The sequence below is a fragment of the Phalacrocorax aristotelis genome, chromosome 3 (assembly GCF_949628215.1).
Source record: "Phalacrocorax aristotelis chromosome 3, bGulAri2.1, whole genome shotgun sequence".
Taxonomy (NCBI): Eukaryota; Metazoa; Chordata; class Aves; order Suliformes; family Phalacrocoracidae; genus Phalacrocorax; species Phalacrocorax aristotelis.
In genome coordinates this window covers 120,479,041-120,491,540 of record NC_134278.1, presented here as the reverse complement: position 1 = coordinate 120,491,540, position 12,500 = coordinate 120,479,041, and the positions used below count along the sequence as shown (strand labels likewise).

Sequence of the window (12,500 nt, the reverse complement as noted above, 5' to 3'; positions counted from 1 at the left end):
AGGCAGGCTTTGAAATGTTATATTTTTGTTGCAGAGTATTTTCTGGGTTTTCCGAGTACCAAAACCTGGCATTGATGCGTAGATGGATTTGTGAATCTTGCTACAAGCCCACTGGTTTTAGTGGAGTTGCTCTTGACATTACCTGTGTAACTAAGAGTAGTTTTCATTCAAGCCAGAAATTAGATGCAGTGGTGTGAAACATGTTAATTCATTCTCTCTGCCATGCGTTGAAGCTTGCAGTGGAATTATAATATTTGCCATTTATCAGTAAAAGTCAAAAGAATTTTTTCTTTCCAGCATGATCTAGTTTCTCATTTTCGTTCAGCTCTGCTGCTGGCATATGTTGACTGTATCTAATGGCCTTTGTTTGCATTCTAAGCTTATCTCATAAATTGGCTTTTGAAATGCACAATCAGCAGTAATAATGTTTCACTGTGGTGATCATGGTTAAACATTTCTCTCCTCTTCCCCCCTCCCTTCTTTGTTTGATTTTTAGGACCCAGGTTTCTCTTCAGTGATTCATGACAAACTCCAAGTTCCCAATACTATTCGTAAGGCATGGAACGAGAAGGACAACAGATGTGATGTTTGTGCCACGCACCTGAACCAGTTGAAGCAAGAGGCCATTCAGATGGTGCTGACCTTAGAGCAGGCTGCCAACTCAGAACATTATGATGCCTCACCAGGCTCTCCGCCACCTCTCTCCAGTGTCCCCACGTTAGTGAGTCCCCGGCACATGGGCAGCCTGCAGCCCAGGGACTGGGCATACATGCCTGCTCCTTATGCTACATCTAATTATACAGGCTTTGTTGCCAACAAACACAGTGGAAAACCCAACAGTCTAGGAATTGTCAATGGGGTGGAGAAGAAAAATGGCTCTCCTGGACACCAAGCCAAAGTCAGCTTTCAAATGGCCACCAGCCCCAGCAACGGTAATGTTCTCAACTCTGTGGCTATCCAGGCTCATCAGTACCTTGACGGCACCTGGTCTTTATCAAGAACGAATGGCGTCACCCTATACCCCTACCAAGTAAGTACTTTAAAATAACAAAACATGTTCATTTTCTTCCCATCAAAGCTTGCATGGGCACATGACCACTCTTGCTCCTCTTGAGGACAAGTAGAGCCATTCACATAATGAGCACCAGACCAAGGAGTGCTATAAAATCCCTTTTCCCTGATAGGGGATTGAGTTGGGGGAGACAGGGAGACACAGATCACAACCAGTAGCAATTAGAACACCTTTTATTAATTCAGCTGTTTTATTAATAATAGTAAAAACCTGTTTTTATTAATAGTAGTTAACTGTTCATACACTATATGCAATTATTCCCTCACACAGTTAATACTCTTGCTCATAATACTTGGTTGAGGCCACAGCTGGGAGGCCAACCAGACTTATTTACTCACAAGTGGAAAGCATCACTGGTGCACCAGTGACTTCTGAGTGGGGGTGTTCAGGGAGTACCCAGAGGGTCCTTTGGTTCATCATGTGTGAATATGGTCCTATATTCTTTGTCTAATTATAGCAGGCACTACCTTCTTTGATGTGTTCTAAGTTACATACATTCTTACTGATGCTAGTGTGTGCTAGTGGCCTTCTGCAGATTTGTTTGAATCTTGGTGTTTTGATTTTTATCCGTTCTTATGGATTCAGCAGGTGCACTAGTCCCAGAACTTAGCAGTTCTGGGGAGATTTTCATGTACTGAGCATGTTCTTCTACTCTTTGGCCTGCTGTTTACTGGTACACCACAACCATAAGCACCTGTAGAACCCGCCCACACCAGCTTGCACAGAAGGGGCTTCTATGACAGGAGGTAGGCTTTCTGATGCTCTTAGCTGCAGGTGGTGGGATTTTCAGAGTACCCAAGCATTGGCAGATGGCAACACAAGCCTATTCTTTTGAGTTCTCCCAGCCATCCCTGTTGGCTTCCTTAGGTATATAAATATCTTTGGAATTTGGTCTTTCCACTAAATTATGAACAGATTGCAATATAGATCCCTAAATTAATATTTAACATTTATCAGCATGAGAGCAACTGACATTGCAGCCAGAAAAAAAAAAAAAGCAATGTTATTCATAAGAATTAAGGTATTGTCATGCACCAAAGAAAACTTGGTAAAACTAGAAGTGAACTACAGTTATTTTATCTGGAAAATATGTGACCTTATAGTTTTGTGGAACTATGCTCTAGTGAACCTGAATCACATTTGATCAGGTCAGTATGTGATCATAGTTTCATGTAAGATAAAAAAACCATCTGATCTAAGTTTGGTCTAAGAAAAAAACCTAAACAAAGAATGCACATTAAGTGAATAATGATTATTATTTGTATTAGGAAAATAAGTTCACAATCTTTTAGGTCCATCTTCTATGGCAATGTGTTTTGTTTACTTTTTAATAATGTTCTTCCTTCCTAGATGTTTCATTTTGTCTTAATAATCACTTAGGAGAATCTAATATTCAGAACTTTCCAGACTGATCCTGTAGTTTGGCTCCAGTTAGATTAAGGACTATTCCCTAGCATGGTAGCAAATTCTGCACCCCCACCCCCCCAAAAAAACCCAAAAAAACCCAGACAAAATAAAACAAACAAACAAAAAAGCCCAAGCTAAGCAAGCAAGCAACCAACCAAAAACCCACCCCCAAAACTGAAAACAAACTGAAAACCCTCAAACAAACCTAGCAATGTTGGTCTGTGATGGGCTGTGTTGACAGTAAATTTTATATTCTCTTCAAGATTGCAACCTTCAAATGTTGAAATTCTCACTTTACTCAAGTGTCACATTTAATTGTCCAAGGAATAATAATGATAGCTTTTGTCTTTAGACACGTTGAAAGGATTTTAGTGTTTGGTTAGGTGTAGTATCCATATCAGACTGGGAATTAGTCAAGTAAGAAGAAAAATTTTGAAAAGTAATTTATTTGTAATTTGAAGTAGGAGGGAGAGGCAAGCTCTGCTTTTTCTGCTTTTGTGTACAGAAACAATCTTATTTGCTATACATTTCCAGAACATCTTATGTCTCTTTCCCAAATAAATATGTTTTTTGTTATACACTTACTGTTACAGTTACAAAACTCAGCTAGGGAAGAGCACTAGGAAGATGAATCTGTTATCTTAATTAGAACCCTTCTTGATTTGAAGGTGAATTAAAAAAGAGGCACTAGCTACTTACTGGTGAAAGTCTATATATTAATTAAATTTTCTTGCCTTCCCTTAAGAACAGTGATTAGAAGAACCTCACTGTGCATTAGCTAAGAGGAATAGAAAATAATTCCTTGGCATAAAAAGCCTTGCACTTCACACAAAAGTACAGTACCCTTCTACATTATAATCTTGTTAAATTGATGTCAAGGGAGAAGTCAGTCTCATGGCTCTAGACTTAATGGCGCCTGTTGTAGACACCTCCCATTGTAAATCAGCTTTTGTTAGACAGTCTAGATAACTTGACAGAAATGGTTGAGTACCTTGAAAACTTGACCATATTTTCTTCCTTGAAGTATCACCAAAAAGAGAAAACATTAGTTTGGAAGTGATGTTCTGTGCCTCAGAATTGACTCACAGCAATATTAGGCACCAAAAAGTATTCCTACTGTGGTAAGTTCAAGGATGTTGCTCCCTTCCTAGGATGTTCCCTTCCAGACTGCCTAAAATTACAACCTTGTTATGGGAAATGAATGTAAACTTTTGTTTCAATTCTGGTGAAAAGCAAACAAACAAAAACCCATTAAAAAAATTAGCGTTGTGGTATTATAGGTCTTAGTTGCTGCAGTAGTGTAGGACGAGTCTTAACTTACATGCCACTATTTTCTGGCATTTTCTGCCACTATATTGTTTTTATTTTTCCTTTGCAGAAAGAGTAATTGCTATAAGGAGTAAGTATAATAAATGTGATTTTATATACTACCAGATTTAGTAATTTATTATATGTTTACAGCCTGAAAAATAGAAGTAGTAATAATGTCTTTAACTGGAGATGTATGTCAGATGTAAAAGAACCTTTCTAGAAATTTCATGGAGGCATTATGGGAACTCATCAATGGAGCCTCCTAAGAATAAGTCAGGGAAATAGCTGCTAAGACTTGTTTAGGTAAATCTGGAGATTAGGAGATGGTGTAGATGATCCCATCAGTCCCCACCATCCCTGTTTTATGTGATTTCATGTTTAGCCACCCCTTGACTAGACAGAAGCAAAGATAAGGTTCCAAAAGCATGTGATGTCCCCTAGGCCTTGCTCACAAATGAACAGCTGATGCTGTTTTCTGTAAGGGGATGAATCAAATTTTGCTGGTAAGTGGTCCTCTTGTGAAACAGGCAATCAGAGGCAGGGAAAGGGAATTGATTGTTCTTAAACAAAAAGCATGGCCTGTTAAAACCCTCCTACAAACACCGGGATGCTGAAATGGTTACCTGCTCAGGGTAGAAGTGATCCCTTTATGTTGAATACATGTAGAAAAATACCAGCCAAAATTCAATAGAATTTGATCCAGAGTCTGAAAATCATGCTTGTTCAGTCATCAGGTAGTATTTGTACACCCTGGGGATCAGACTGTGATTTAACAGTTGTAAAGGCTTCTGTTGATCTCCCTATCACTCGGAGGGTTTTCAGTCCTTCCCTGTTCAGAGAAAACTCATTTAAGTTGGTGAGGTTTTACCTGAGAAGGGCTGTAATTATTTGTGCATCTGCTAATGTGAATTACAGGATAGCACACTGTTAAGTACAGTTCTGTTGCTTCCTGGTTATTATGTAACACTTCTAAAGAACAAGAAACCTTTGGGCCTGGGGTACTAATATAGGAGCCAAAGGTCCAAATATTGATGACGAAATATTTGCTTCTCATGGTTTTTATACAGAATGCATAACATTTTTATTACTTTATTATGCAGACCTCCTAAAGTAGCTAAAACAAAACCACCACTTTAAACAATAAGGTAGATTAAGATAGATTTGAGTCCTTAGTAGTTCAGACTGATTTAGGGTTTGCTTTCAAAGGGAAAGGAGTTCAAAATAGTGACTAGATTAAGCTGGTTACACTAAAATGCTTTTTTCTGACATTAACTGCATTGTGGTATGAGCTGCAGAAAATAAAACTGGTCATTTCCTCAGTCCTCTACTTACCTTTCTGGATCTGCATAAGACTCTTTTCATGTCTTTAAGAAGATTATTTAAAAAGGTGTCCTGGTTTCAGCTGGGATAGAGTTAAATTTCTTCGTAGTAGCTAGTATGGGCTGTGTTTTGGATTTTTGCTGGAAACAGTGGTGATAACATGGAGATGTTTTGGCTGTTGCTAAGTAGTGCTTACCCTGGTCAAGGACTTTTTCAGCTGGGTGCACAAGAAGCTGGGAGGGGGCACAGCCGGGACAGCTGACCCAAACTGACCAAAGGGATATTCCATATCATATGAAGTCATGCTCAGTGTATAAAGCTGGGGGAAGAAGACGGAAGGGGGGGACATTGGGAGTGATGGCGTTTGTCTTCCCAAGTAACCGTTATGCGTGACGGAGCCCTGCTTTCCTGGGATGGCTGAACTCCTGCCTGCCCGTGGGAAGGAGTGAATGAATTCCTTGTTTTGCTTTGCTTCCGTGCGCAGCTTTTGCTTTACCTATTAAACTGTCTTTATCTCAACCTTGAGTTGCCTCACTTTTACTCTTCCGATTCTCTCCCCCGTCCCACCAGGGGGGAGTGAGCGAGCGGCTGTGTGGGGCTTGTTGCTGACTGGGGCTAAACCATGACAAAAAGCAGAACAAAAAAAAAAATTAGCGCAGCATGTTTAGTAGATTGGAGTGGCAGGAAGGTAAGAAAGAAAGAATGAACTGGAAAAGGCCAACTGTTTCAGGAACAATGTGGGCCATGAAAGGGAAGGATGGGTAACAGAATATGTGGCTGTTGGTGTGGGTGAGCACCTCCTGCTCCAGGCCCTGAGGTTGTGAAGTTTGAATTTGGTAAGGAAAAAGATTTGGTAAGGAAAAGGATTTGAGTAGGGGTATTGTGGACATAACGATCGATATTCAAGGAAAAACTGTTCCTTTCTCCCCTGCACTTAAAAAGACTCTTTTGACCAAAAGTTTGGAAAATGACATCTTAAACTACTGAGAGCCTCTTGGCCCCAGGCGTAATGATCTCAACCCTATTCAGAGAGTTATCAAAGGCTTTGTGTACAATTGATGAAAGCCTACAGTATGTGCTTTCTGTTTCCTCTTTATGTATAATGTGTGTTTAGAAGAAAACTGTTCTCTGAGAAAGTACCAGCTTGTTCTGGAGTTTTCAGTGATGAATGATTTGTTTGGAGTTTACTTAGGTCACGGCTGTCTCATAACACATCAGTTCTTTCAGGCACAGGCTTTTAAAAAGAAACTGGTAATGATTAGAGTTGGGCACAAGATGGAGAGTTCAGATACAGAACCAATGCCTGTGTGTGGGGTATTCCCGTCCGGGATTTAGATTCCAAGCTGTTTTACCAAGTCTCTGCTGTCTAATTTATTTCTCTTCCACTTGCTGTCATTTCTTAGTGTTCAGCAGGATAAAGCTAAAATGTTAATGATTGCTACAACAGTGCCAGGGTAATTTAAGTAGCTTCTAAAGCACATAACGCAAGGTACAGAAGTCAAGTTACTTATTCCATCTGTAGACTAACAGGTGTCTTCTGTAATTATTCCATGTTTCCTAGAGCCAGACCAATTTTGCCAAAGAATCTTAGCAACAAAAGAAAAGGAGATCTGTATACTCTCTCCTCTAGTACCATGTTCTTATGTGACCACACACAATTCAGTACAAGATACCTAATGCAGGAGGTATTTTGCCTTTTTTGGATGGCTTATGTTTCAATAGCAGTTCAGTCACTGAATGTATGAGATCCACGTTTGAATGTGATGGCTCCCTGAACATAGTAGAAATCTTTGTTCCTATTACTGTGACCTCAGCAATGATGATGCTGAACAAATATGTGCAAACTCTTGCACTGAGGTTTGTTTCTTTTTTTAATAATTCTGTGACCTGGACTTTAACAAGAAAGTAACTCTATAATGAGACTGTAGAGTGAAAGTGCAGGAATTTGATTTGCAAAGTTTGTTTGACTGGGCCAAGAAACAGATTGTCAAACAAATTCATTGGCACTGAAATTATATCCCTGCTTAATTATCTCTGCTCTCATCCCCCATGCATTAGTTGTTATCTCTGAAGTAGCTTTCCTCTGACTAAAAGCCTTTTAAAACCACATCACTAATAATTAGATATGACCCTACTAAAGTCAGCGTATGTCATCAGCTGACATTTTGCCATGATTGTTTGATCATTCAATTTGTATATTACAGGAGTTGACTATTTGTATTTCATTCCTCCTGTCCACCCCCTCAACTAACAGCCTAGTTGTATACTGATTCTCTAGTATCATCAAGACGGGAAACCAAAGTCTATGTCAGCTGTAGGAGGGGTTCCTTTTTTGCATTACTCTGGTGTGATTTGATCTTTTACGGCATTTTTATGCACGGCTTAATGACCTTAGAATCATTACTTTTCCCCTTCATGATACTGGGGTGACCAAGGGAAGAAAGAGGTAAAGGGTATCCCATGGACTGAAAAGAGCTAAGTAGGCTTATCCTATGAGTATGAAAACCCCATGACTCAGCTGTGATGTGAAGAAGAAACCTGTGGACTATTACAGGAGTGAGTTAATCCTGTAAATTAGCGAAAGCCAGAAGATCACAATTAGTGAGGATTTGGAGTCTTGGTTTCCTCCCCTGCTCTGTAGCTTAAGGATTTTGTCCACGTGTCAGACTAGTTTCTTTTCTGAAAGAATAGCTGTGCTGATTGCTTGCATCATTGAACAAATGTATAAACTGAGAGGAGGGGAGATTTTTTAACAGTGGGAAAAATGATGTAGAGAGGGAGAAGACAAACTGATACATCGACACAAAATTGTCCTTTTGTTTCCCATGCTTTAAATAAGGTGGCACAGAATTAGAAAGGAAAAATGTTCAGCTTCTCTTTATTTCAGAGTTCAAGAATGTAGAGAGTTAAGTTAAAAGACAGCCAATTTGAAAGTGAGAAGAGGAAATATGCTTTTCATGCAATGTATGGTTCTGTGGAACTTATTGCTGTGGAAATAGTATTGAGGCCAAGAGCTTAGGAAAATTCATAAAAGGATTATGCGTTTATGTGGGCAATAAAAAGTCCCTCCTTTCTGATGTTAGGATAAAAAAAATGTAAGATAAATTCCCACACTGCATAAGGCAATTGGTATCTTATATTCTATCGAGAAGGCTTCTTTTAAATACATTCAGTATATAGCTAAGGACTAGCATTCCTGAAACTACCACTGAAGCTTTCTGGCGCAGGTGTAACTGGGCTGACTGGGGAAAGGGTACTGATGTACTTAGTCAACTCCTAGACTCTTTGTCCCTCCGTTCTAAAAGTGGCCCTTGAGTGGCAGCCGGAGAGAGAGCCTAGATTAGAGCCTGAACCTGGCGAAGGATAAACACCAGATGACACCAGATGACTGGTGCTGTGTTTTGGATGGAGGCCTGTGATGAACAGATTAGTGAAGAGTGCTTTTCCAACAGTTTCGACAGCATTGCCAGAGTTCAGTGTAAGTGTTGTACATTTCAGATTTTTTTTTTTTATTTCTTACTCAAGAGTGTGAAGATTCATGGCTTCTAAAACTATCTTGGGTTGAATCATTCATATGAGCAACACGTTGGTCTTTAAAGCTGCATAAAGATTCAGTCCTGTGACTGATACTGCTCCTGTATCTTGCTATTGTTCAATGTCTGTTGCAAGAAGAAAGGAAATAGAAATGTACAAAAACAAGGGTAGTTCGTTCTGATTGAGGTGTGGAAGGGAAGGAGGGGATGACAAAAGAATTAGAAAGCAAGTAATTAGGAGTTTCCCTTTAGATTCCCGAAAGGCGCCACGCAAAGAGGGCACAAATTAATGTATTTGTCTCCTTGACCAAGACCTTTATTTCTCACATTGTTTTACATAAATGGGACATCGAATTAAGAGTTGATTTATGAGCATCATTATAAATATTTTTTTTGTTTGCTTTTTGTAAAATCCTGTTCTAAACTATGATTTTACTTAGGAAAAGATACGGGCTTTTAAATATGAAGAATTGTATTACTGTTCAAAAAATAAATTGACAAAGCCTTTATCTTTGATGCTATGCTGTGCTTCTGGGAAGTAAGGAATAAATAGCTAGAGGCTGATGTAACCCTGAAATGTGGTTCTACACAGTTACCATGTAAAACCATTGTTTTCTTTCTTCTAAAGTGTTTCTGAAATGGCGTCAGAAATGGAGCATCAAATTCTCTGTTGGGACAGCTCTCTGTAATTCAGCAGATCTGAGTTAAAGTGGTTGGTTGTTCCCTTATATTCCAGAGCATTGTGAACTTGAGAGGCAGGTGTTGTCAGATAAAATATGTTTCAGGGCAGACTCTCTTCTGTCTCACTCCAGATAATTGCTTTGCAGTTGACATGGCTACATTGATGTAATACAGATAAGAATGAGACCAACGTCATGGCTGTAAGATCTGATCAGCCAGAGTGCGAGAACAGCTGTGGTGAGGGGAGTGAATATGGTGTCTTGCACTCCAAGTGGGCTTAACTTCCCTTTGGGCTGGTGGACGGGGAAGCTTTCATTTTCCATATGCTTCTGGTCTGACCCCACGCTGAAAAGTCTGTTGCAACTGCTCCTCTTGAGAAATGAAAGCAGAAGGCTGATTGCCCAGCAGCTTTTGAAATTTGAGTGTGCCTAGCTGTATTTAATGAAGAATAAGGAGGGATTACATCTGTACAGGGGTGAGAAAAAGCCCCTCCCAGCTATGAAACCATCTTTTAAATCTACAGACTGCTCTGAGGAGAAATAAAATTGCACTTCATCTTTCACTCCCACCTAACCTCTCTAGCTGAATACAGAACTACTCCAAAGGTTGAAGGGGAAGGGAAGGTAACGAGGTCTCATCTTCCAAGGGGATGGCTGGTGCTTGTGCTTAATTTCACTAGCAAATCTCAGCAGGAGCATCTGTTGCTCTTCCTTGTATGGGAGCAGAAGAGTCATCAACACTTATGCCATTAAGGTATCTGAGGAGTTTTCTTTTAGAAGCTAAAAAAGTGTGAGGTCTGACTGGTAGATATGAACATCAAGTGACTAAGCTGCAAGCACTGCAAGGTAGTAATTGTCTGGGTGGGAGTGCAAGTGAAGTGCTTGTGTTGAGACAGCTCTTTGGACCAAATACATGCTTCTGTCATGCTGTACTTCAAATTGTTTGATTCTATTTTGAATTTGTGAAAGTGACATATATATGTGTTTATTAAATAGCTGGCTAAATTTATGCACAGACTTTTGGCTAATGGGAAAGAGAGAAAAAGAATTAAAGAATTAAAGGTTGGAACTATACTAGATGAAATTCTGCTTCCCTAACTTCATTGTGGCTGCACTGATCTACAAAGAGTGCAACTTGATGTCACTGGGTAATTATGAAACATGCCTGTGATTTGAGTTCTGCAATTTCTTTACACCTTCTACAGCACTCTCTATTACTTTGCAAGAAAGTCAAGGCTATTACTAAAAGCAGGGTTTAGGCCTAGTTTTGAAAAAGATTTCCATTTTATAGCATGCAGAGTGGTATTGGCTTTCCTGTAAGAGAGAGCGCTGATAGGTAGGGTTTACTTTTGCTTTTCTTCCTGACAGGTTTTAGGCTGCTGGAGCTAGGCAGTTTTGCTGGATATAAACATAAACCATAAGCACGATCATCTCTGTATTTTATTCTGGTATATTTTCTCAGTTACTGCAGTGCAACACAGAAGATGGAAAATTAACTGAGGCATTATTAAAGAAATTATACAGAACAGATCAAGAAAATATATAGTAATGAGATATAATCAGTTCTTAATTGATCAGTCTCTCTGATCCCTTTAGACTTTGTGTGAAATTCATTTCCAATGTGCAGGAGGAAACAATGGTTGTGACACGATTCTCAGTTGTACCATATAGGAATATCATGGTAGTGATCACAGACAGGACTGGCATGAAAAATGTGCTCAGAAAGCTTTGTCTGCATTTGGACCAGGTTCTGTGGAAGTCATTGTGAAGAATCTTGCAATGTTAGGCAGGTTTAAATGAGGTTTAGTCTGCAAGCTTGTAGAATATTTCTGATTTTTTTGCTCTGAAGTAATGTAAACCAAAACTATAATTTTTTTTGACCTGTTCAGCAAATAATGTGACTGGCTACTATTCAGGTCACTTAGGAGAACAACACAGCTTAAGGTTCTTGGCCACCAGGCCTCCCCGACAAATTACAAAAGCATCAGAGGGTGTCCTAAAGCTTCTCTATTTTATTTTATTTTTAGGTGTAAATGCTAAACAGTTTGGCCTCGACAAATTTAAAGGTCCATTCCAACCTAAATGATTCTATCATTCTATAAATAAATGATCAAGTTGTTTTCATGTAAATAGGTGCTTTGGAGGGAAAAATCTAGTTCTCATGTTACCAGCTTTTCATTATTCTCTGCTCTAGTCAGTCATCAAACTGTAATCCTAAATGCCTGGAAGTGCCATTTACAGCCAGGACTTAGTAGTGATGCTGATTATCTCCTGGGTGTTTTGCATTTCAGAATCTTTGTACAGATCCTTTCAGACATTGCCAGAGACCAGCTTATCAAGATTTATTCCCACTTTTATGTAAGTAGGTGAAATGCAGACACCTGGTGTGATGATAGGTAGGGCTAGATCAAGATTTTTGGAAAGGGGCTTGAGATGGGGTTTATGCATGTGCAGTTTATGTACGTTACAAGGTTTTTCCAAGCTCAGTGACGTGGGTTTCTCTGCTTCCTTTTCCATCCACTGCTCAATGACTTTAAACACATACTGTATTTGCCTCTTCTCCCTGCCCCCTCAATGCTTTCTCTGACACAGGGACAGTTGGCACTGGTGAAGGGGCCATTAGTTCTGGGGCCTCTAGGCATTTTATGACATAATTAATATGAATAACATAGCACCTCATTCCTCTTATGTTCTCCAGTAAATGTGGTTTCAAGTGTGGCAGTGGAGGCTTATCACAGCTTGGTTTTCTTCTGAGTGTGAGAGAGCAAGAGGGCACCTATTAGTTACAAATGCTTAACAGAAGTTCTGGAAAACAACTGATTGCTCCTCAGCATCCTATTTTATCTGCTGGACAATTTTATATCATTTGTGAGGAAAAAAAAAAATTTTTTTGTTAATGCTATTGCTACTAGTATTTTTGTGCCCAATTTGAATACACTGAGTAGAAATGCCTCTTAGTAATTTCTTGGAGAATCCACAGATGGTACCACAGAAAGCCAAAGGACCTATCAGTGGTCACACCCCTACTCGAGCATGAGAATGGTTTGTGCTTAGGTGATTAGAGAATTTACTCCCAAGAGTATTTAAATGTTGTATGGACATGGAGTGGGGAAAAATGAAATTCTACCAGGAAACACATAATGTAAACTCAGCTGAAAGAGAGCTGGAGCTGTACCT

At 39.4% G+C, this 12,500-nt stretch overlaps 1 protein-coding gene across 2 annotated transcripts in view; it reads left to right on the top strand.

The window, feature by feature from the left end:
- The window catches only part of KIF26B (kinesin family member 26B), a 309,748-nt gene that overhangs the window by 92,600 nt on the left and 204,648 nt on the right, over nucleotides 1–12,500 (top strand). For both annotated transcript variants that reach the window (XM_075089362.1, XM_075089363.1), the window contains exon 3: nucleotides 497–1,030. In XM_075089362.1, the coding sequence (XP_074945463.1) occupies nucleotides 497–1,030 (534 nt within the window). The remainder of the gene's footprint in view (nucleotides 1–496; nucleotides 1,031–12,500) is intronic.